Source organism: Ictidomys tridecemlineatus, chromosome 3 (genome assembly GCF_052094955.1).
Source record: "Ictidomys tridecemlineatus isolate mIctTri1 chromosome 3, mIctTri1.hap1, whole genome shotgun sequence".
NCBI lineage: Eukaryota > Metazoa > Chordata > Mammalia > Rodentia > Sciuridae > Ictidomys > Ictidomys tridecemlineatus.
In genome coordinates, this window is record NC_135479.1 from 88298631 (window position 1) to 88324217 (window position 25587).

The 25587-nt window shown below is 33.2% G+C and overlaps 1 protein-coding gene across 6 annotated transcripts in view; it reads right to left on the bottom strand.

Moving 5' to 3' along the window:
• Window positions 1-25587, bottom strand: part of Xrn1 (5'-3' exoribonuclease 1) — a 114816-nt gene that overhangs the window by 70908 nt on the left and 18321 nt on the right. For 5 of the 6 annotated variants that reach the window (XM_040269907.2, XM_005328037.5, XM_078043445.1 and 2 more), the window contains exons 6-18: window positions 25185-25267; window positions 22767-22854; window positions 22515-22683; window positions 21426-21493; window positions 16961-17098; window positions 13193-13259; window positions 12864-12969; window positions 11327-11416; window positions 8699-8855; window positions 7010-7129; window positions 2360-2529; window positions 740-860; window positions 544-642 (exon numbers count right to left, since the gene is read on the bottom strand). In XM_040269907.2, coding sequence (XP_040125841.1) covers window positions 544-642; window positions 740-860; window positions 2360-2529; window positions 7010-7129; window positions 8699-8855; window positions 11327-11416; window positions 12864-12969; window positions 13193-13259; window positions 16961-17098; window positions 21426-21493; window positions 22515-22683; window positions 22767-22854; window positions 25185-25267 — 1476 coding nt within the window. Of the gene's footprint in view, window positions 1-543; window positions 643-739; window positions 861-2359; window positions 2530-7009; window positions 7130-8698; window positions 8856-11326; window positions 11417-12863; window positions 12970-13192; window positions 13260-16960; window positions 17099-21425; window positions 21494-22514; window positions 22684-22766; window positions 22855-25184; window positions 25268-25587 lie in introns of those variants that run through there. The other variant, XR_013436550.1, reaches the window with a different exon arrangement.

The window sequence follows — 25587 nt, forward strand, 5'->3', positions numbered from 1 at the left end:
TGTTTTTTCAACCTTATCATCCACTATTTCCCACAAGTACTCTGTTTCAGTCAAGTCTAATCCTTTCTCATATCACATTTATTTTAAAATAAGAAAAAGTATTAAATAATTTACATTCAAAAAGGTTAAAAGAATAACATAATTTATCATATACTTATTTTTTACTAAAAATTCCCAGTTTGTGATATTTCTTTCAACTAGCCTAACTTTCCCCTCCTTTTCTCTTCTTTTGTCCTAATATGTCTTTTGAACCTGGCTCAAGACTATTTTCATCTGCATGCAAGTCTGTATACTTAACCTTTGGCTTATTTAGTTCATCTCTTTCCAAAGTTCCTGGAGTACATTTTTGCTTACTGTGTTACAATTATAGAGGTTCTTAAACTGTTATTTAATTAGTATAAATGTTTTTTTGCTTCATCCTTATTTAGAATGTGAACCTCTGGAGTATAGCACATTATACATCATTGGTAAACACCTTGGTGACTACAAACATTTTTATCCATAATAAGCACCGAATAAATAAATGATGAATGAAATACTTACAAGTTCATCTGATTCTATATTCACTAAGATTTCCAACATCATGTTTTCTCCACGACTGCTTTGCTGGAATACTTGAACACCACTTTTTTTCAAAAAAAACTTTAAAAGAATTCAAAGAATTTGATTTTAATTCTTTCTCCATAAGCAGTTCACATTATAATAAAGTGAAAAGGTTCTGAATTAAATGGCCACTGACTTTATGTTTGATGTGTTTCAGAGTAGGGAATCCGCAGAAATATAATGCCTTCTGGTCAACTCTGGTTATTTTGTTCTTGTTTATGTCCACACGCCAAGCATCTAATGATATTATTTTGTACCTAGAAAATAAATCAAATCAAGGTATTTAATTTAAAATTCAAACATTAGGACTGGGGTTGTGGCTCAGGGGTAAAGTGCTCGCCTAGTACATGCGAGGCCCTGGGTTCGATCCTAAGCACCACATATAAATAAATAAAATAAAGGTATTGTGTCCAACTACAATTAAAAAATAAATATTAAAAAAATAAAATAAAGTTCAAACATTACAAGCACTTACAGTTTTTCAACTTTCCCTTAATTATTTCCCAAGAATTATTCTGACTTTTAGAGAAGGGAATGACAATTAGTTCTTTTAGACAAATAGAATACTGGGAAGGATATCCTAGCTTCTCTGTTGTTACTGGTCTAGATACAACCATGAAATTTTCCTTCAGAAATTTAAATCTATATGTATAATTGATTTATAAAATAAAGAAAACACAAATCTCTATATTGTTCATGTCTCAAAATCCAAGATGAAAAATTAATATTTTATAATAACTACCTCATTGTCCTACTTGCTTTAACAAGAGGAAATATTACACTGAGAGATGTTCACTTTATTTGCAACTCAACTACCTTTGGGGTAGATTATTTGCAGGGAAGATAAGAGAAAAAACTCCAGATGAGTGGCATATGCCTGTAGTTCCAGAGACTCTGGAGGCTGAGGTAAAAAGAATCATCAAGTTTGAGGCCAGTCTAAGCAGCAGAGTGAGACCCTCTCAAAATAAATAATAAAAACAATAAAATGTAATTCAGTAGTAAACTTCTCTGGGTTCAATCCCCAGTACCAAAAAAGAAAAGAGAAAATAGACATTTTAATTAAGAAGAGAAAACATGGGTCTGAGGTAATAAGAGTGAATCTTTTACTTTTCTTCTTTCGAGTTGGGTGGTTGGTGGTACAAGAGGCCAAGTTAGAGCATATCAGATAATGCTGGAGCAGAGACACTGACAATGAAAAAGAAAAATTCAAAACAAAAATCCTCTACAGTGACACAATAGACAGAGACATACATTAGGAAGAAAAAACATAAAATTTTAACAGAAGAAAAGAGGGTAGAATCTGACCAAAGTGGAGAAATGTAGGAACAAGTGTTAGAGATGCTTAAATCCCTGCAAATTGGATAAAATCCATTTAATTAGATTTTGTTTTTTTAAAGTTTTAAATTATTTTATTTTATTTATTTATTTTTATGTGTTGCTGAGGATCGAACCCCGCATCTTACATGTACTAGGCAAATGCTCTACTGCTGAACCACAACCCCAGCCCTTGTTTTGTTTTTTTTGAGACAGGGTTTTGCTATGTTGCTTAGGCTGGTGTCAAATTCTTGGGCTCAAGTGATTCTTCCACCTCGGCTTTCTGAGCTCCTGGCAATACAGGCACATGCCATCACACCCAGCTCATTAATAATCAATTGACTCTGTCATAAACTATTTGTTCATTCTCCAAAATAGATATTCAAGACAGTTTTGGTGTCAGAGGGCTCTTTGTTGTTGAAAAATCACCACATAACCTTACCTTGTACAACATCGTTCTATGGCAGGGAACTTTTCTGGCCATGGAGAAGGGTAGGTAAACTCTGTGTCTCTATCATACCAGCACATTAGACACTCACTATGTTGGTTTCTTTTCCTCTCTTCCTTTTTGAGGGAGTGGTTACATGTCTCCATGGCTTCCAACAATCGCTTCTAATGTAAAGAACGAAAAGAAGGATTAAAAGTTTTAAAATTCTATAATCTCAATGTACCGAATAAATACTTTTTCTTCCATGTAGAATCACTATTTGTGTGCTTGAAAAACAAAATCTTAACTACTGAAACTCTTCCAATTTCTTACATAAAAATGTGATATGCTCTTCATTGCTTCACAGGGATCTAGCATACTGCTGCCACTGCAAATTCCTCTGAAACTATTACTCCAATAGTAGCCACTAAAGTGCAGATAAAAATAGCAGCAGTGAATCAAATTTTATTTTATTTTGTGGGACTATAAATTGAACCTAGGGCCTTACACATACAATATAAACACCACTGCACTAGTCCCAGCTCAAGAATTAAATTTTAAACATGAACTTATAATATCATAAGTCATGCAGTATTATTTTTTTACTTTACAAATTTTGCAGTGGCATAGCAACTGTCCACCTTTCTAAATTAACTTACAAATTTAACATTCCAATCAAAATAACAATAGTTTAAAATATATGTAAACTTTTTAGCCAGACATGGTGATGCATTACTGTAATTCTAGTGATTTGATAAGCTAAGAAAGGAGAATTACAAGATTGAGGCCAGTCTCAGCAATTTAGTGAGACTCTATCTCAAAATAAAAAATAAAAAGGGCTGGTAGTGCACCTCTGAGTTCAATCCCCATGATGAAAAAAAAAACCAAAAAAAACCAAATTGCTTTTTTAAGAGGACAAAATTGTAACAATGTTCACATAGAAGAATGTGTGAATATTAAAAAAGAATTTGGGGGCTGGGGATGTGGCTCAAGCGGTAGCGCACTCGCCTGGCATGCATGTGACCCGGGTACGATCCTCAGCACCACATACAAACAAAGATGTTGTGTTCGGCGAAAACTAAAAAATAAATATTAAAAAATTCTCTCTCTTTCTCTCTCTCTAAAAAAAAAAAAAAAAAAAAGAATTTGGGATGAGTCTTACCAGATCCTATCACCATTATAAAGCCATTATAATAAAATCAGATGAGAAGAACAGAAAAGAATTAAAAGTGAATCCAAAGATACTTCAAACATAGGAATTCAGATATTTAAGTAATGATGTTGTCATTATTGACTTAACTATCCAGTTATTAAAAAGACACATACACATAAAAGTATTAAGAAAAAATCTAAAATTGATGATTTAGAGCAATAGCTCTTTTTTTGAAATTTTTTGTTTTAATTAGTTATACATGACAGTAATTAGTTATATATGACAGCAATTAAGTTCTTTTTGAAGCAGAAAAAGTCTAACATCTTTAAGGAAAAAGATATTTTGAAGTAAAAGAAAATGTATGTAACAGAAGATACTATGTAACAAATCAGTAGACAAATGTGATAATGAAAACACTACTCTCAACATACAAATTTACTTAAAAAAATCAAAAAGAAGAGAAATGAAGGAGAGAATACAAACAAGTGTAAACAGGCAATTTACAAAAGAGAAAATGTAAAGGGTGAACATATACAAAACTACACTCAAGAAAAACAGATATACAGGCCAAAGGAACAAACTAGAGAGCGCAAAAATAAATCCAGGATTTATAGTCAACTAATCTTTGAAAGGGTGCCAAGAATAAACAACAGGAACAGGATAGTCTCTTCAATAAACAGTAGTGGAAAAATTAGATATCCACATGAAGAAAAATGAAACTGGATCCTTACATCATCAACAAAGAAATCAACTAAAAATGGATTAATGACTTAAATATCTAAGCTATAAAATAACGAGAAGAAAACAAGGAAAATCCTTCTTGACACAGTATGGGAAATGATTTTTTTGGATATGATTAAAAAAGCACAGGCAACAAAAGCAAAAACAGACAAGTGGGATTGCAGCAAACTTAATAAAATGTCTGCATAGCAAAGGAAATAACAAAGCCAACAGACAATTTATGGAATGGGAGAAAACATTTGCAAACTATACAGCTCTTAAAGAAGTACAATCCAAAAATATATTAGAAACTCAGTATAAATATATATCAACTCATTAGCAACAAAACAAAAACTGACAAAAATCAGCAAAGTGGGGATTAAGATTGTAGCTTAGCAGTAGAGAGCTCTCCTAGAATGTATGAGGCCCTGGGTTCGATCCTCAGCACCACGTAAAAATAAATAAAATAAAGATATTGTGTCCATCTCCAACTAAAAATATATTTTAAAAAAATCAGGAAAGGATCTGAATAGATATTTTTCCAAAGAAGACACACAGAACTGGAGTGCAGCTTAGAGGTAGAGTGCTTGCTTAGTAGTAGGCATTAGGCTCTAGGTTCACCTGCCAAAAACATGCATAGAACAGCAGGAAAATGAAAAAACGTTCAACATTACTAATAATCAAAGAAATGAAAAATAAAACTACAATGAGATATCATCTTATTTCTATTAGGATGGAGATTATAAAAAAGTTAAAGACAAAAGCTATTATTGGTGAGGATAAAGAAAGAGCCCTTTATACTGCTGGTAGAATGTAAGTTAGTATAGTCATTATGGTAAACACCATGTAGATTATTAAAAAAATTTAAAAATATTACTGTTTAATCCAGCAATCTGACAAGGAAATAAATATCCAAATAAAATGAAGTAATTAACTCCCAAGTTCACTGCAGCACTGTTTATAGTAGCCAAGCTATGGAATTACCCTAAGGGTTGGTCAACAGATAAAAGGATAAAGAATATATGGTATACATACACAATGGAATGACTCAGACAGGAAATTCTGTCATATGTGATAACATGAATGAACCTGGGGGACATTATGCTAAGTGAAATAAGACAGACACAGAAAGATGATATGTTGCATGATATTATGTACATGTGGAATCTAAGAAGTTGAACTCTTTAGAAGCAGAGCAGAATGGTTGTTGGCAGGGGCTAGTAGAGGTGGGGAATGGGGGAAGAGGGGACAGAGAAAGGTTGGTCAAAGTGTACAAACTTTTAGTTATACAGGATGAATAAGTTCTGGAGTATGGTGACTAAAGTTAATAAAACTGCATTGTACACTTTAAAAAATAATTTCAGATTCACAAGAAGTTGTGAATTATTATAGTAAAGAGCATTCCTATGCTTTCCAGTTTTCCCTAGTGATAACCTCTTATATATAAAACCATAGTATATTATCAAAACCAAGTCCCTGAGATTATTTCAATACTAGTATACTACTAATTTTCTTTTTAAAATTTTTTTTGTTATAGATGGACAACACCTTTATTTTTAAAATTTATTTTTATGTGGTACTAAGGATCAAACACAGTGCCTCACACATGCTAGGCAAGCACTGTACCACTGAGCCACAACCGCAGCCCCAAACTACTAGTTTTTACATCTTTTTTCACTTAAGTAAATATTTTCATCCAAGATTTTTATATCAACAGTTCTTTCCTTTTTTATTGCTAAGTTATTTCATTATGAGAATGCACTATGTGTTTACCCATTTACATAATAAAAGATATTTGAATTTTTTTTCTAGTTTGCAGTTATTCCAAATAAAATTGCTCTGAACATTCACACACTGTTTTTTTTTGTGGACATAGTTTTCACTCTCTAGTATAAGTATTCAAGAGTGTATTGCTAGATTGTGTAGTCAATGTATGTTAAACAGCTTTACTAACTTCCCCACCTTATACACCAACAAATCAGCAAGAACATTCTGAGAAAACGGGGCAGATATTAAGGGAAGCCTGACAAATGCTCAAGCTGAAGAGGATGTGTGTGTATATGTGCAGACAAGCAGATCACACCTTAGCATCAGAGTTTGAGCAATAATCCTCCATGAGACAAAAACAATCTCAGTTCTGAAAATTCTATTAGTATTCTAATTGGGCAATTTCCATCATTTCACTTGAAAGAATGTACATTCTCAGTATAGTGTGTTATAAATATTAATGAAGTTGAGTAGGTTTTTATTGAAATCTTTATCCTTATTTCCTGTCTTGTGCTATCATTGTGCTATCAATCCTTCAGAGAAAAGTATCAAAATTTCTACCTATAATCGTGGATTTCTCTCTTTCTTCCTTAATCTGAGTTTTTGTTTCACGTTGAAACTGTTATTAGGTGCATATGTATTTAGGATTTTTCTGTCTTTTCTTCCTTTCTTTTTTTTGATTCTGGGGATCAAACTTAGGACCTTGTACATATTATTAGACAAGTACTTTATCACCAAGCTATATGTCCAGTTCCTATGCCTTGATGAACTGATTGCCTCTCTTATCATAAAAAATATCCCTGTTTATCTCTGGTAATATTCTTTGTTCTGAAGTTATTTACTTTGTCTAATAATAGTAAAGTCATTCCAGCCTTATCATTAATATACATTGAAGTTTTGAGTACACAATGAAGAGTGGCTAAGTCTCAAACAAAATATAAGTGGTGATGAAAATCAACTGCTTATTAACTTAAGTGAAATAATGTCTGCTTAAAAAAATGTATATAATTATTACATGCACTGACCTCATCAATAAAAGGTATTAATACCACAGCTTCCCATTCCTGTTGTTTTCCATTTAGATCAGTTTTAAAATCAGGTGGATAATATTCTATAATTGGAGAGTCTTCATTGGTCATCAAATGCTATAAAAAATAGTATATAGAAATATAAGAAAATTAATATAGCTTTTTATTAATGTATTTATAATATTTCCTCACAAGTTACTTTAAAATTTTTAAGCAAACTAAATTTTTATTTTTAGGTATTGCAATGCACTCAGTTGCTATATTTTGATTTTCAACTATAAGAATTCCAATTTCACTACTATTGTTTACATTCCTGTTTCATTCACTTAGTTATATAGCAAACACATCTTTACTCTGAACTTTGTCATTTTAAAAACTTTTCATTCTGTAAGATGTAGCCCCTAAATTCTGTTTTCTTTTTCAGGCTTCATTTCGGAAGCTTCTAATAGACCTCCATTAAAAAAAATAATTCTTTGTGTCCTGATTGATTCTATTAAGTAATATAACAACTGTCATCCAGAATTAAAGAAATAAACAATTAAAATCCAAGAACTACTGAACCACTAACATCAAAGAGTCCAATAATACACATTTTTTATTATTAAAGATTTTATAACACAGGTAGACAAAGTGTATAGATGTTTTACAAAAAGAAAGCATAAGGAAATGAATACAGAAGACAATAAATTTTTTTTTCAAAGAAATAAAACAACATATTCCCGGCATGATATTCAAAATATTAATGACTATGGCACTTGCAATGAGCAAATAAAACAATCATGGCTGTAATACACTTGCATGGTCATACTGGCCCACACTGGCTGAATATCAAAGTTTAATATGTGCAAGGGAAGGAAAAAAAAGCATCAAAGAAACTTATAAGGGGAGGCAAGAGGCTAGGATCAAGGCTGGGTTAAGCGTCAGAATCTTTCTGACACAGCAAAAGGTATGTGTGTACATAATTCCTGGAAGCTGACCATGGAATTAGAAGAACGTACTACTGATACTCTAGAAGAACTAATGAAGTGTACTTTCATGACCTGTTAGCTTAGTACAATTTTGCTGACCCTGTATTCTTCTTGTTATGTAAAATATGTTAGCCTTTCAGTTTGATAAATGAAATCCTAAAAATTCAAATATACATGAATAATAATACTACTGATAAATTATTTACTAGAGGCATCCATGTTCTAATAGGCAGCAGGTAAGAGAGAACAGGAATGAATCTGAAAATGTGTAGACCAACAAGATAGTTTCTGATTTTACCTGTTTTAGTTTACTTTCTTCAGTGTAGACACAAATTAAAGATGTGTTTAAAGGTGTTAAAAATGAAAAAGCTAGGCTCTAAATAGTTTATAAAGTTTTTTCATTTTTAAAACAAAACCGGCATTTAAACCAGAAATTACTTTTCAAGGAGCTTGTTAAAGAAATACTGTATTTAAAATGAAAAATAGATGTATTTATCTACTAAATATATTTGTGTATTATTGTTTCTTAGATTTGGACAAGGAACTCTTAAATATGAAAAAGAACATAAAAACATTCAATTCTAAACCTCACCTGGGGCTGGAGATATAGCTCAGTTGGTAAAGTGCTTGCTTTGCATGCCCAAGGTCATGGGTTCAATCCCCAGCACCACCACCAAAAAAATAAAATAAAATAAATAAAAAATCATCTAAAACTCACCTGATAGCATGTAGGAAGTAAATTTTTGCTAGCCGCTGGAAGTACAGCAAGAAGCTGTTCAAACGGTTTAAAAGGTTTTCCTAGTTCAAAATGGATTTGGAGTGTACTGATGTTGCGGATGTCTGACAGGAAAGGTGCATAATGATAAGGATAATACCTACAAAACAAAACGAGTTTTAAGCAACTGGAAACCATGAAACAAGTCAATAATTTATATATATGTGTGTGTGTGTGTGTGTGTGTGTGTGTGTGTGTATGTATATATACATATACATACATATATATTTTTTTCTATAGTTTAACACCATATAGCAATAAATTTCAAGAAAAATTAAGTATCACCCACAATTCTACCACCCGAATGTAAGAAATTGGCAGTTAGAAAATGTGGATGGCATGATGGCAAAAAGTATTATATTTCCTTAATTTTCTAGTGCAGTTTCAGATTTCTAAAAATCAGGTAATTGAAGAATGCATATAATGTAATGCTGTTTTTGTTCTGTTTTTGAGATGGGGTCTCAAGTGATCCTCCTGCCTCAGCTTCCTTAGTGTTGGCACTATAGGTACATGCCACTGATCTTGAATTTGTAATACTTTTTTGAATTCACAAAACGCTCATCATGAATCTTCTAGTCCATACGCTGGACAGTAATGAGGTAGTCAGAGGATCTTTAGTCTTGTCAATTGGCCCTGGGACATTCAAGCAAGGTTCTGGGAGTAGCTGAAGGTTCTGATAAAAGCTTTAATTAGTTCATAAGGACAGAGGGAGGAATAGTGAGTCTAAGCTAATGTGGTCTTTAATGGTCAACTCTAAGAACTTTTTTATTTGAATTCATATACATATTATTATATTTATAATAGAGATTAAAACATGCACCAATTACATACTAATTTTATTTTATATCATTCATGTTTAACTTTATATTTTAAATCATTCCATCCTTTTTTTTAAAGCTATAGATGACACTATTTATTTATTGCTTGATTGATGGAACTGGGGATTGAATTCAATAGTAATTGGCCACTGAGCCACATCCCCAGGCATTTTTTTATTTTATTTTATTTAGAGACAGGGTCTCAGAAAGTTGCTTAGCGCCTTGCTTTTGCTGAGGCTGGCTTTGAACTTGTGATCCTCCTGTCTCAGCCTCCCAAACCCCTGGGATTACAGGCGTGCCCCACTGCACCAGCTATTTGTTTATTTTTATGTGGTGCTGAGGATCGAACCCAGTGTCTCACACATCGAGCCACAATCCCAGCCCCACCATTCCATCTTTAACTACGTATTTTTACAAAGCTTTGAACATACACACTTAAAAATTTTTCGATATGCTCTAGGTGTATGGCTCAGGTGTGTGTGTGTGTGTGTGTGTGTGTGTGTGTGTGTGTTGTGTATGTGTTTATATTTTCTAAATTGTGGCATACATTTCAAAGCAATGGAAAAAGTTAGGAGAAATAATGTAAAACAAACAGACTCTGGAATCAGACACACTTGGACTTGGTTCTGGGATGTAAGATTTTGGGAAGATTAAACTTTTTGAGGCTTTATTTCTTCATCTGTAATGGGGGAATACAATGTCTACTTTAGTTGTGAAGATTAGATGAGAACATGCTTCTCAAGTGTCTGGTCTTTTTTTTAAAAGAGAGAGAGAGAATTTTTTAATATTTATTTTTTTTAAAACTTTTTTTTTTAAGAGAGAGAGAGAGAGAGAGAGAGAGAATTTTTAATATTTATTTTTTAGTTCTCGGCAGACACAACATCTTTATTGGTATGTGGTGCGTCTGGTCTTAATTCGTGAAAACAACAGAAACAATTTATGTGAGCCCTCTTAAAAAAAACAAAGCAGAGCTATGTTATCACCTAAGTCTTTACTTTTCACTGATCGTCTTTTGGTCTGTTACTTTTCTATTTTGGTGGATGGTTTTGAATAAAATTTGCTGGAACAGGGAAGAGAAATGGCAAATTATTACTATTTCCAGTAAAAGCAAATAATTACTTTCTCCTTTATTTTTCCAGCCTAACATACAACTAGTCTAGTCTTCAAAAAATTATTACTATTTGAAAAAAAAATTTAAACACACAAAAATTTAGAGAATACAACGAATACTCCCATGTAACTATCACCCAGATCTGATAGTTATCTAAACTTAAATCATACTTGATTCATCTCTTCTCCTCTCTCTCTCTCTCTCTCTCTCTCTCTCTCTCTCTTTCTCTCTCTCTCTCTCTCTTTTTGGGGGGGTGATGCTGGGACTCAAACTAGGACTTCTTGCATACTAGACAAATGAGCTATATCCGAATTACATCTTCAGCTCTGATTTATCAAAATACAGAATTTTACATCCTTAGATTAATAAAGACCTTTTATCATCTGCTAGGGCTAGAAGCATCTTTTTCAAGCATTTTCATTTAAGAAAAGATTACCTGGGCAGAAGATATAGTTCAGTTGGGAGAGTGCTTGCCTAACATTCACAAGGTCCTGGGTTCAATCTCCAGCAAAACACACACACACACACACACACACACACACACACACACACACACACACACATACACACACGACGACGAAGAAGAAATGTCTAAATGAGATTCTTACAGAAAAAAATATTTTAAAAAAGATATCCTCTTACCAGCTCCAGGACTGAACACCGTGATAGTAATAGTGCAGAATCCACTGTATTGCCTGAACATAACATGCAGCTTGATCAGCCAGAAAATCACTGAAAATAGAAAGGAATATTTTCATTACATTATTATTTTTTTGAAAATAGGCCAGTGTTTCTAGAGCATATTTCCTCACACATTTTACCTCACATGGCTTATTAAGTCAATGAATTAACTACAAATTATATACTATTTAAAAATAACAATCAGAAAAACTCCAAGAAAATTCCACCTTTTACATGAAAGGTTTGCTTCACCTACACCAACTATCAAGCCTGCTATGCATATTTGACTAGTAAATCTACGACACATTTGGTCTAGTTTAAAGGCTTAGCTAATGAAATATTTTATCAAGAGAGCACTATTTGCTCTCTTAAATAGTGGGGATGAGATGGGCACATCAGAAAGTTCTTGAAAAGCCTGGTTATAGCAGCTAAAATACCCTTTGAAAAGATTCTCTTCTAATTTCTTCTCTCAAAAACCAAAAGCTATCATTTAAGGTTTGGGTAAAATCAATCTTTGAATACCAAGACAGGCACTAGTCTAAAGTCCAAAGTAATTGCTTAAGAAATTCCAAGACTCCATATTTCTGGGAGGTATGCTTTTATACATAAAATTATTACTTTGTTATTATAAAACAAATATTTCCCTAGGAATAAAAACAAACATTTTCATCCCCTTACAGCAATCACTATACATTTTGGTATGTTTCTTTTCAGTCTTTTTTTTTAATATTTATTTTTTAGGTGTAGTTAGACACAATACCTTTATTTTATTTATTTATTTATTTTTATGTGGTGCTGAGGAATGAACCCAGGGCCTCGTACGTGATAGACGAGTACTCTACTGCTGAGCCACAACTCCAGCCCTCTTTTTCAGTCTCTCTTTATTTTAAGATGGTGTCTAGCCATGTTGCCCAGACTGGTCTTGAACTCTGGGCCTCAAGTCATCCTCCCACCACAGCCTCCTAAGTATGTAGGACAATAAGTGTGCACCACCACACCAGTATCAGTCTTTTCTATTCCTACGTTGATTTTTTAAAAAGTATTAATGAGTATGAGCTACATGTATGATTTTGTGTTCTGTTTTAAAATTTAAGTATCTTTCCAAATAATTATGAAATTTCTTCAAGTACCAGTTTAGCAGCTACACAGATTCTGAAGATGTGGAGATGAGAGGGATGGTGACTGTGATGATGATGATGCAGAGCCTGATTACTGGGAACCTTCTTATTGGACATTGGATTAATTTTTTACTATTTTAAGTAACTTTGTAATAAGCTTTCTGTGTATAAGGACAATTTCTCTATTTTAATTATAATATAAGTCAGAATTAATATCACCTTCTCCAAAACCATATCCTACTAGTTGAAATCTACAATAATTTATAAAACCAAAAAATCCTTCTCTTCTACTACTTTGTCAGAATTGTGCTGTTTTCTGAAGAACTGCAAAATCTAATTTTTTTTTTTAATTTAAAGTAAAAGGATTGGCAAAAACGTACTCAGAGACTACATCAACCCCCATCTTTGTCATGTAATATGTTCTTTTATATTGTCGAAACTCAGTTTCAAATAGATCATCATCTTCAGTCTCATCTTCTAAGTTATCTAGGGGGAAAAAAGAAAGATAGTGACTGACAGTTATGAATATTCTGTTTTTCTTCTAATGCTCTGACAAATGCATATCAAAGTTGATTCTTATAAGTTATCATAGCAATTTGTCCAATTCAATATTACTAAATTAGTATTGATATATCAAATTATAACTATTCTGTCAAAGTAATAACACATAAAAAGTAATAACATATCAAACTATATAGTTTGTACTTACCCTTAGAAGCTACCACTTCACTTTCATTTTTGTCTAAAGCAGCCCAACATACAGAATTTTCCTGGCCCTATAAAAATTATAAATCATCACAAAATAAATGGTAAGATATATTTCAAGGGGATATTTAAAAAATGCTAAAACTAATTGAAATTATCCTTAAAGGAAACAATCAAGAATGTGAAGAGAGAGCCTACAGAATAGAAAAAATTCTCTACCATTTGCACATCAAACAGAGCATTAATCTTGAGAATACAGAAAGAACTAAAAAAAACCCCTTAACACCAAAAAGCCAAATAACTCGGGCTGGAGATGTGGCTCAAGTGGTAGTGCACTTGCCTGGCATGCGCAGAGTGCTGGGTTCGATCCTCAGCACCACATACAAATAAAAGAAAGATGTTGTGTTCACCGAAAACTGAAAAATAAATATTAAAAAAATTCTCTCTCTCTCTCTCAAACAACAACAACAACAACAAAAAAAACAAATAACTCAATCGGTAAATGGCCAAAGGAACTGAAAAGACACTTCACAGAAAAAGAAATATGATTGGTCAACAAATATGTGAAAAAATGTTCAACATCTGTAGCAATTAGAGAAATGCAAATTAAAACTAAACTGAGATTTCATCTTATTCCACTCAGAATGGCAAACGTCAAAAATATAAGTAACAATAAATGTTGGTAAGGATGTGGGGAAAAGGTACACTCATACATTTGCATTGGGACTGCAAATGGTGCAACCATTCTGGAAAGCAGTAGGGAGATTCCTTAGAAAATATAGAATGAAACCACTATTTGATCCAGTTATCCTACTCCTCAGCATATACCCAAAGGACTTAACATCAGCATACTACGGTGTCATAGCTACATCAATGTTTATAAACAGCTCAATTCACAACCTAGATGTGCTTGAACAGATGAATGGATAAAGAAAATATGGTATATGTACTCAATGGAATATTAATCAGCCATAAGGAAGAATCAAATTATGGCATTTGCTGGTAAATGGATGGAACTAGAGAATATCATACTAAGTGAAATAAGCCAATCCCCCAAAACCAAAGTTTTCTCTCTGATAAGCAGATGCTAACACACAATAAGGGTGGGAAGAGAAGAGTAGAAGTTCACTGGACTAGACAAAGGAGAATGCAGATGCTAACACACAATAAGGGGTGGGAAGAGAAGAGTAGAAGTTCACTGGACTAGACAAAGGAGAATGCAGGAAAGGGAAGGGGGATGGGAATAGAAAAGTCAATAGAATGAATTGAACATAACTGTCCTATGTTCATATATGAATACACAACCATTGTAACTCGACATCACGTATGACCACAAGAACTGCAAGTTATACTCCATGCATGTATAATATGTCAAAATATACTTCATTGTCATGTATATCTAAAAAGAACAAATTAAAAAAAATTTTTAAATTCTTAAAGAACTCTGTAAAAGCTTAAAAATAATAAGTAATACATAAATGTTTTTGGTTATCAATTTCTAAAACTGTGTGTGTGTGTGTGTGTGTGTGTGTGTGTTTCTAGGGATAGAACCTAGGGCCCTGTACATGCTAGGGAAGCACAATACCAACTGAGCTACATCCCTAGCCCTAAAGCTATACATTTCTATCATGTAGAATTTAGAAGTCAGGTCATTCAAAGATAGATAAAGTGATTCTCATCAGTGTTAAAGAAGAATACATTTGCCAGGTACAGTGGTGCACTCCTGTAATCCCAGTGACTAGGGAGGATGAGGGAGGAGGATCACGAGTTCAAAGCCAGCCTTAGCAAAAAGTGAGGCGCTAAGCAACTCAGTGAGACCTTGTCTCTAAATAAAATACAAAATAGGGCTGGGGATGTGGCTCAATGGTAGAGTGCCCAAGTTCAATCTCTGGTATGTACTCCCCATCCCCACAAAAAAAGAATGAATTTAATTATTCATATTCCAAGAATATACTTAAAGAGTATCTCGTTTACTTAAAACAAAGTATGCAATCAACATCAAATCCTTGTATCATTTATCAATGTAAGTATTTTTATGTGTCCAAAATTTAGGTCACTTTTAACATTCTATTCCTTTATAATTAAATTCAGTGGTTATAATATCTATTTTCTTTATCTCTGAATCCTGTCCTTTTTGTTTTCTTTTGTTTTTTGGTATTGTTCCAGGAATTAAACCCAGGGTTGCTTAACTCCTGCACCACATCCCCCATTCCTTTTTAAATTCTGAGGCAGCATTTTGAGCTATGTTGTTTATAGCTCTCTAAGTTGCTAAAGCTGTGATCCTCTTGACTCAGCCCCCCAAGCCACTGGGATTACAGGCGTGTGCCACTGCACCCAGCTTGAATCCTATCATTCTTATGATTCTATCTTCCACTCCTTTACTTCTCTTTCATGCAATGCATTTGTTTTTCTATAACTCTTCCATCTATCCATCCTTCATATTCTGCTTCTGTTTTTAATCCATTGTGATCTCAATCCTTTCTCTCCTCTGTTTTTGGATTGCCTGTCAACTGCCAATGACTCCCATTATTAGTTCTTCCCATTTCCTTATCTTCATTTCCTTTTCTTCATCCAATTTATAGCCCCTACTGATTTCGTGTGCTTAGGCTATTTCTGCCTGTTAACCACATACATATGCCTAGAATATGGTCAAGTTTAAGGAATGAGTTGAGGCAAGGAAATCAGGGATTATTGATATGTTAGTTCTGTGCATACAGGTTCGAAAAGCATCGCAAAGCTTTTTATTAGGAGTAAAAGACGTACAGGTGGAATGAAGACTGACCATTACCAAGTTCCACTAAGGAAGAGCTAAGTAATTAGAAAGACCATTCCAGGAAAAAACAGAATAATTGCCCCTCCTGGAACAAGACATATTAGATTTAAAACTACACAGAACCAGTATACTAAGGGGAGTGCAGGAAACTTTTATCAAGATCCCATAACTATGGATAGGTGAAGATAATTTCATAAGTTTTGTTTTCAACAACACAAAGACATTCTTTAGAATTTATTAGAGATGTTATGCAGGGCACTAGCATATTTTAAATAGTTCTATCATTTAATTATTAAGCAAATAACAGTTTATAAGATGTTTTACCACTAATTACTCCTAGCCTAGCCTATTAATGTAGTTTATATAAAAGACATTTTTAAAAAATCAATTTATTTGATGTCTCATGACATTAAATGCTATAAATATGTACATTTTAAAACTAGTATGTTGCAAAGATGGTGGAATGAGATGGACATCATTGCCCTAGGTACATGTATGATTGCATGAATGGTACATCTCTACATCCTGTACAACCAGAGAATTGAAATGTTGTGCTCCATTTGTGTAAGATGAAATGAAATGCATTCTGCTGTCATATATAACCAAGTAGAACAACAACAACTACAAAAACAATTAGTATGTTGGTCTGTTGTTTTCAAATAACATGGTTTAAATGATTATTTTTAAAAGAAAAGTAATTTTCTAGACTCTTATATTAAGAAATGTTTTCCATACTTATTTATAGAATGAAAAAGTGAAGAAAAAACAATGTCCTTCTTCAAGGGTAAAAATAAATTACTGTTAAGGATCAGATCTAAATGAGAGAATCTAGTAGAGAAAAAGAAACCAAAACAACTTTTAACTACCTATAGGAAAGAAGAAATGAAAATGAAATGAGGCAACTCCAAAATCATAGAAGGAAAATGATAAACAAGGAGTATCAGTTTTATCTCACAGCTAAAAAAGTGAAAGAACACCTAACAAAAAAAAAAAGGACACCTTTGGTTTTTTCTTTTCCTTATAGTTCTTGGCTTCTTCTGCTGCAACACCTGCTGCTTCGTTGAGGTACTTGTTACCAACTTTGCTTTCAAACCACTTTAGGTCCACAAAAACTTCACTGAAGTGCTCCCGATCAAACTGCACAAAAAATTTAAATCCATTTAAAAATGATTCAATTACGATTGGAAGACAAACCAAACTTTACAGAATGACTATTTCTGGGACATAGGAAATTGGGGAATGTTACTTTTTACACATATGGGGACCTCATTTTCCCTATGAAAATTAAACATAAAAAGAAAATAAAAACAGAATTTATAGGCCACAAAGAAACTTTTAGTAAATATAAAAAACTAATATAATTCCTTGTATTTTATCAGCTCATAATGGTATGAAATTAGAAATTAACATGAAAATACCTTACAGAGACTATATAAACACAGTGAGATTGAACAACACACTTTTGAGTGATGAATGTGTCATAGAAGATATCAAGGGAGAAATTAAAAAATTCTTAGCCTCCAATGAGAATAGTGATACAATATATCAGAACCTCTGGGACATTACGAAGGCAGTTTTAAGAGGAAAGTTTAAAGCTATGAGTGTCTACATAAGAAAATTAGAAAGATCCCAAATAATCAACCTAAGGATGCATCTCAAGGCCCTTGATAAAGAACAACAAATCGATTCCAAAACCAGTAGAAGGAAGGTAATGATTAAAACAGAGCTGAAATCAATGAAATTGAAAATATAAAACAATACAAAGGATCAATGAAACAAAGCGTTGGTTCTTTGAGAAGATAAACAATACATTTCTAGACAAATACTATCTGCTAAAACTGAATCAAGAAGACATAGAACACCTAAATAGACCAGTATTTTGTATGAGATACAAGTAGTAATAAAAAGACTTCTAACAAAGAAAAGCCAAGATGAGATGGATTCTTTGATGAATTCCACCAAATCTTTAAAGAACTAATGCCCATACTCCTCAAGTTGTTCCACAAAATAGAAAGGGATGGAAGAGTTCCAAATTCATTTTATGAAGTCAGTATCATACTCATATCAAAACCAGATGAGGACATGTCAAGGAAAGAAAACTATAGACCAATCCTTTTTTTTTTAAAAATATATTTTTAGTTGTAGTTAGACACAATATCTTTATTTTTATGTAGTGCTGAGAATGGAACTCAGTGCCTCACACGTGCAAGGCGGGCGCTCTACTAATTAGCTACAGCCCCAGCCCCTAGACCAATGAAATCAGATGCAAAAATACTTAATCAGATATTAGCAAACTGTGTTCAACAATGTAGTAAGAAGATTATACACCATGACCAAGTTGATCACTTGTTATTTCAACAGATTCATAAAAGATCTCTGACAAAATTCAGTGCTCATTCATGATTAAAACACTGAAGAGATTAGGGATAAAAGGAAACTACTTCAACATCATAAAGGCTACATGTAAAAAACCCAAAGCAAACCTTATAATAAATGGGGAAAAACTGAAAGCATTTCCTTTAAAATATAGAACAAGAAAACAATGTCTGCTCACACTATTCCTTTTTAATATAATGCTAAGAAATTCTAGCCAGTACAATCAGGCATGAGAAGGAAATAAGAGGTATAAAAAGAGGAAAGGGGCTAGGGATGTGGCTCAAGTGGTAGTATGCTTGCCTAGGATGCGTGAGGCACTGGGTTCGATTCTCAGCACCACATAAAAATAAAACAAAGATATTGTGTCCACCTAAAACAACTGAAAAATAAATATAAAAAAAAAATAAAAAAATAAAGGGCTGGGGTTGTAGCTCAGTGGTTGAGCACTTGCCTTGCATGCGTGAGGCATTGGGTTCAATCCTCAGCACCACATACAAAAAATAAATAAAATAAAGATACTGTGTCCATCTACAACTAAAAAAATATTTAAAAAATTAAATTAAAAAATAAAAAAATAAAGAGGAAAGAAAAAAAGTCAAATTATCACTTTTGCACATAATATGATCCTATACCTAGAAGATCCAAAGAACTCTAACAAAAGACTGCTAGAGCTACTAAACAAACATGGCAAACAGTAGGTTACAAAATCAACATACAAAAATCAATAGCTTCCTTATATACCAACAATGAATCTCTGAGAAGGAAATCAGGAAAATAATTCCATTCATAATAGTCCCCAAATAGGGGGACTAGGAACAAATCTAACCAAGGGGGTGGAAGACCTCTACAATGAAAACTATAGAACACTGTAGAAAGAAATTGAAGAGTTCAAAAGATGGAAAAACCTCCCATGTTTGTGGATATGCAGAATTAATATTGTTATAATGGCCATACTACCAAAGCAAATATAGATTCTATGCAATTCCCATCAAAATACCAATGACATTCTTCACAGAACTAGAAAAAAAATAGTCCTAAAATTCATTTGGAAGACTGAAAGACCCAGAATAGGAAAAACAATTCTGGGCCAAAAAAGCAATGCTGAAGGCCTCACAATAGCAGACTTCAAATCATACTACAGGACTATAGTAACAAAAACTGCATGGTACTGCCATAAAGACAATGGTACAGAATAGAAGACACAGAGACAAAAACCATACCTCTACAGTCATCTGATCTTTGACAAAGGTGCCGAAAAAATACACTAGAGAGAAAACAGCTTTTTAAACAAATGGTGCTGGAAAAACTGGTTATCCATACGTAGAAGAATGAAACTACAGATCTTGATCTCTCGCCCAGAACAAAAATCAATCCAAAATGGATCAAAGACTTAGGACTTAGATGAGAAACTATACAACTGCTAGAAAAAAACATAGGGTCAACACTCTAGTACATAGGCATAGGCAACGACTTTCTCAATAAGAACCCCAAAGCTCAGGAAATAATGCCAAAAAGATGGGATGGCATCAAATTAAAAAGCTTCTGCACAGCAAAGGAAACAATTAGGAATGTGAAAAGAGAACCTAGAGAATGGGAGAAAATCTTCGTTAGTTATTCTTTGGACAGAGGATAAATATCTAGGATATACAAAGAACTCAAAAAAAAAAAAAACCTTTATGCTAGAAAAATCAAGTAACCTTATTAATAAATGAGTGAACAAATTAAATAGATACTTCTCAAAAGAAGAAATACAAATGTCTAAGAAATATAGAAAAAAATGTTCAACATCATTAGCAAGTAGAGAAATGCAAATCAAAACTACACTGAGATTTCATCTCAGACTAATCAGAATGGCAGTCGTTAAGAATACAAATAAGAACAAATGCTAAAAAAGATATGGAGTGTGGAACTGTAAATTAGTACAACAACTATAGAAATCAGTATGAAGGTTCCTCAAAAGGTTAGGACCACCATATGACCCAGCTATACCACTTCTCATTATTTACCCTGAAGAATTAAAGTCATCATACAACAGAGACACAGGTATATCCATGTTTATAGCAGCACAATTCACAATGGCCAAGATGCCTAGATGCCCATCAACAGATGAAAAAGAAAATGTGATATATATACATAATGCAGTTTTATTCAGCCATAAATAAAAACAAAATTATGTCACTTGCAGGAAAACAGACGGAACTAGAGACCATTATGTTAAGCAAAACAAGTCAAACTCTCAGAGTTAAGGGTCCTATGTTTTCTTTCCTATGTGCATGCTAAAGAGGAAAAGGAAAACAAAGATGGGGTTGAATCTCATATAAATGAAAAGGAGATTAGTAGAGAAAAGAAATCAAGGGGTAGAAAGTGGAAGAGCGAGGGAAAAAATGCTAGGAAATGATAATGGCCAAATTATATTGTTATATTAAAATATATTTGTTATTATAAATATGTAACAACAAATCTCATTAGTATGTACAATTAAAATGCACCAATAAAAAATATGAGGGGAAGGGACAGAATTTAGGTGAAATTATAATTAGCACCTGGGAGATAATTATAAAAGTTTTTTTTCCTGCTATTGTTTAGCTGGTTACTGTTATGTTTTGGACTCGAGATGTATCCCAAAAGCTCCTGTGTGAGATAATGCAAGAAGATTTAGAGAAATGACTGGGTTATGACAGCCTTAACCCAATCAGTGAATTAATTTCCTGATGGGATTAACTGAGTAGTGGTTGAACATAGGTAGGGTGTAGCTGGAGAAGGTGGGGTATTAGGAGCGTGTCTTTGGGGTACATATTTTGTATCTGGTGGATGAAGTCTCTCTTGCTGTCTGATCATCATATGAGCTGCTTCCCTCTACCACATTCTTCTGCCATGATGTTCAGCTTCACCTCGAGCCCCAAGAAATGGTGCATGCTGCCTATGGGTTGAGACCTCTGAAACTGTGAGCCCCCACATAAACTTTTCCTCAGTCTATAATTGTTCTGGTCGGGTCTTTTAGTCACATCAGCCAAAAGGCTGACTAAAACAGTTACTAACCATTTATAGCTACACTGGGACAGGAAAACAAAAATGTATAGTTACTTACATCTGATAGTTTCACAAGGTATTTCTCAAATCGAGGTAAGTTGAGATGTCCACTTTCATTAATATAACCTAAAAAGAAAAAAAATCCAAATTTGTACTAAAAACTGACACGTTTTTCCAACAATTCTACAAAATTCTTTCCACAAGCCATTAAATGTCAATATTCTACTAATCAGAAAAAAACACTGTTAGGCTATATATAAAGTAGCCCTAGTTTCTTTGAGCTTTATATTCCTATAATATACAATATGTTTGTATAGAAGCAAAAAAAAAAAAAAACAGGTTCACATGATAATCATCCTTCTATATTTCCAACCACACCTGGCAACAATTAAACTGTTCTAGAATCTATCCAGATCATTTCAATTTGATATGTCAGCTTGGGAAAAAAAACTAATGTCGTGTTACTCTGTTGTATGTTTTATTCAGCATCACTACTGTCTTCATATTTCACTTTAACTGAAAAAATATTTCCTTCATATTAAATACTCTGATGCATATCTATTTAGAAAAACTGAATTTTAGCCAGGTGCATGTCTGTAATTCCAGTGGCTTGGGAGGCTGAGACAGGAGGAGGATCGAGGGTTCAAAGCCAGCCTTAGCAGATGCAAGGTGCTAAGCAACTCGGTGAGACCCTGTCTCTATTAAATAAAGTACAAAACAGGGCTGGGGATGTGGCTCAGTGGTTGTGCCCCTGAGTTCAATCCCCAATACCTGCCTCAAAACAAAACAAAACAAAACAAAACAAAACAAAAAAAACCAACAAAAAACTGAATTCTACATTTAAATACGAAAGGAGTTAAGTGAAACCAACAAGTTCCCTTGGCTTTCTCAAGAAACTAAAATTAAATTAAAATCGAAAATTTTAAATTATATTTTCTTAGGAAATTTTTATATTAGAGTTATTGTGAGGTATCAGTAACTCTAATCATTTTCTTTCCTTGGGAATCATTAAAAATGACAACCTCATTGCTTGTAACCTTAGGCTTTAGTTTAGTTGGGCTTGCAATTATTTAATGAATGAGTGACATTTTTAGGGTAAGACACTGCTAAATTAAAGTAGCCTCAAATGAATATTAAATTTTCTTACCCCCAAGTTCTGGAAGGATGGTAATATATGTTCCATAAAGAAGAGGCAGTGCATCATGATTAATATGTAAATGAGGTAGATGAGGGATGAAATCATTGCCAACCAGAAATCCCATCAAAATCCAATCATCTATAATTCTTTCAATATCATATTTAAATGTGATCTTTGCCTAAGGTAAAATGGAAAACAAAGTGAAACCCTGTACAGATTTCTGCATACAAAACCTTGGCCCATGGCTATGTTAATACTTACTTTTAACACTGAAAACTCATAGTCAATATATTCTCTCATTAAAGACAAGTGTAAAAGGTGAAATGTGGTTTCTTCTGGTGCACATACCCTGTAATCAATCAGATGATCAAAACAGAGTAAATTACATTTTAAGCTCTAAGTTGAAAAATGTAGCAAACCTTAAATCATAATTATCATTAGGAGACAGTTAAGTCTTATAATTAAAGCATATAATTTATGTAAAAGTAAAAATAATGTAACATAGTAAAGTTAAAAATAATTGGCTTATATTATGCCTTTTGTAGAAGGAATCTCAGCATTCAGAAGTCTCAAGTAATATATAATAAAACTAAGAAACCAGTGACCTGGCTCATTTAAGGTTAGCCATTAAGAGAAAGCACACATAAAAGTGAATACATATTTTTACATCTCTTTCAGTGTAGTCCAAGGCACAAGGTGAAGTTTTCTCTTCTTTCTCTTATCTGAATTGGTGAAGGGTTCTATATTCCTGATTATCAGCCTATGAACTGTATTTAACTATAAGTAAGACTATAAAGAAATGATAGCAAATTAAATAGCTCATATGCCATTCATTCATAAGCAAGATTTATCCCAAGAATTCAAGTATAGTTCAACATGAGAAAATTAGTTTAATACATCACATTGATAAAATTAAGGGAGGGCTGGGGTTGTGGCTCAGTGGTAGAGTTCTTGCCTAGCACGTGTGAGGCCCTGGGTTTGATCCTCAGCACCACATAAAAATAAATAAGTGAAATAAAGGTATTGTGTCCAACTACAACTAAAAAATAAATATTTAAAAAAATAGAATGAAGGGAAAAAAATCCTCATCATTTTTCAGAAAAGCATCTGACAGTTTTCAATATTCTTCTACAATAAAAATATTCAGCAAGGGGCTGGGATTGTAGCTCAGTAACAAAGCGCTCGCCTAGCATGTGCAAGGTGCTGGGTTGGATCCTCAGCATCACATAAAAATAAGTAAATAAAATAAAGGTGTTAAAAAGTATTCAGCAAACTAAGATATGAAAAGACTTTCCTTAGTATGATAAAGGGCATTTATGAAAACTCAGTTAATGTTTTCCTCTACGGTAAAAGAGTGAAAGCTTTCCTCTTAAGATCAGGAACAAGAAAAGGATGGCTACCTTACCACAGCTATTCAAACTACTACTCAACACTTTTCTGGAAGTCCTAGCCAGAGCAATTAGGCAGGAAAAAGAAATAACGGGAATTGAAATTGAAAAGAATGAAGTAAAACTAAATCTATTTACTGATGGAATAATTCTACATAGAAAGTTCCATAGAATACACACACAGACATACATACAAAACCTAGCAGGGCTAAAGAACTAATTTAGCATGTATGGAGGGTATGAGATCAGTACACCAATATCAGCTATATTTCCATATACCATCAATGAACAACCTGAAAAGGAAATTAAGAAAATTATTTCATTTATAAAAATATTCCAAAGAATAAATACTTAAGAGTAAACATAATCAAAGAGTTAAGACTTGTACACTGAAATCTACAAAATGTTGAAAGAAATTAAAGGAGAAACAAGTGAATGGAAAGACATCTTAGGTTCATGGCTTAATACCAAGATGCTCAAGACAGACTCAATGCCATCCCTATCAGAATCACAAAGATGTCTTTCACAAAACCAGAAAAATCTATCCTAAAAATCAGGAAAAAAATCAGGAAACCCTGAGTAGATGGACAAAACACTCTTGAAAAAGAATAAAGTTGGAGGTTGTACTCTTACTGATTTCCACTACAAAATTACATTAATCAAAACATGGGTACTGGCATAAAGATATACAGACCAATGAAGTATAATGGAAAGCCCAAGAAATAAATCCTTGTATACCATGGTAAAATGACTTTCAACTAGGGTCCAAGAGATTCAACAGGGAAGAACAGTCTTTCCAATAAATATTGATAAGAAAATTGGAGAGCCACATGAAAAAGAATGGAGTTGGGCCTTTATTTTTGCCATATACAAAAATTAACTCAAATGTACTAAAGTCCTAAATGTAAAGTTAAAACTATAAAACCCAGGGCTCAGGATGTAAATCAGTAGTATAGCTCTTGCCTAGCTTGTGCAAGGCCCTGGGGTTCAAAACCCAGTGCTAGGCAATCCAAACAGCAGCAACAACAAACCTATAAAACTCTTAGAATAAAACATAGGAAATAATCTTTATAACATTGAATTTGGGGATGATTTCTTGTGCAAGGCCCTGGGGTTCACTACACTAAAAGCTCAGGCAACAAAAAGAAAAGATAAATTAGATTATATCGTAATTAAAAACTTTGGTGAATCAAAGGACACTATGAACAAAACAGATTACATACCTGTTAAGGGATTATAATCCAAGCTAAATTTCTGTTCTTTCTTACAACATGAATGCTATGTGATTTACCTTTGTGTTTTTTTGCCACCAAATCGAACTTCTTCTCTTAAAAGAGAAAAATGTGCCTCGTGACTTGTTAATCCAAGCATGATCTGTGGAAAAATTATTATGAAATGCTTCTCTTCTCCCATTTTTTCCTAGTATTATATTCACAAAGGCAATTAAATGAAAACATTTCTATATAGAGAATAAATAAACAATTACCATATTAACACATCAAAGTATGATCAAGTTGTAGAATATGAACAGGATAGTTTAAGTGTACTTTTCTTTTTTTCTGGTGGTCCTAGGGGATGGAACCCACGACCTCACACATGCTAGACAAGTGTTCTACCACTTAGCTACATTTGCAACCCTTTTTAATTTTTTTTTGGGGGGGGGAGTCCTGTGAAATTGCTCAGTCTGGCTTTGA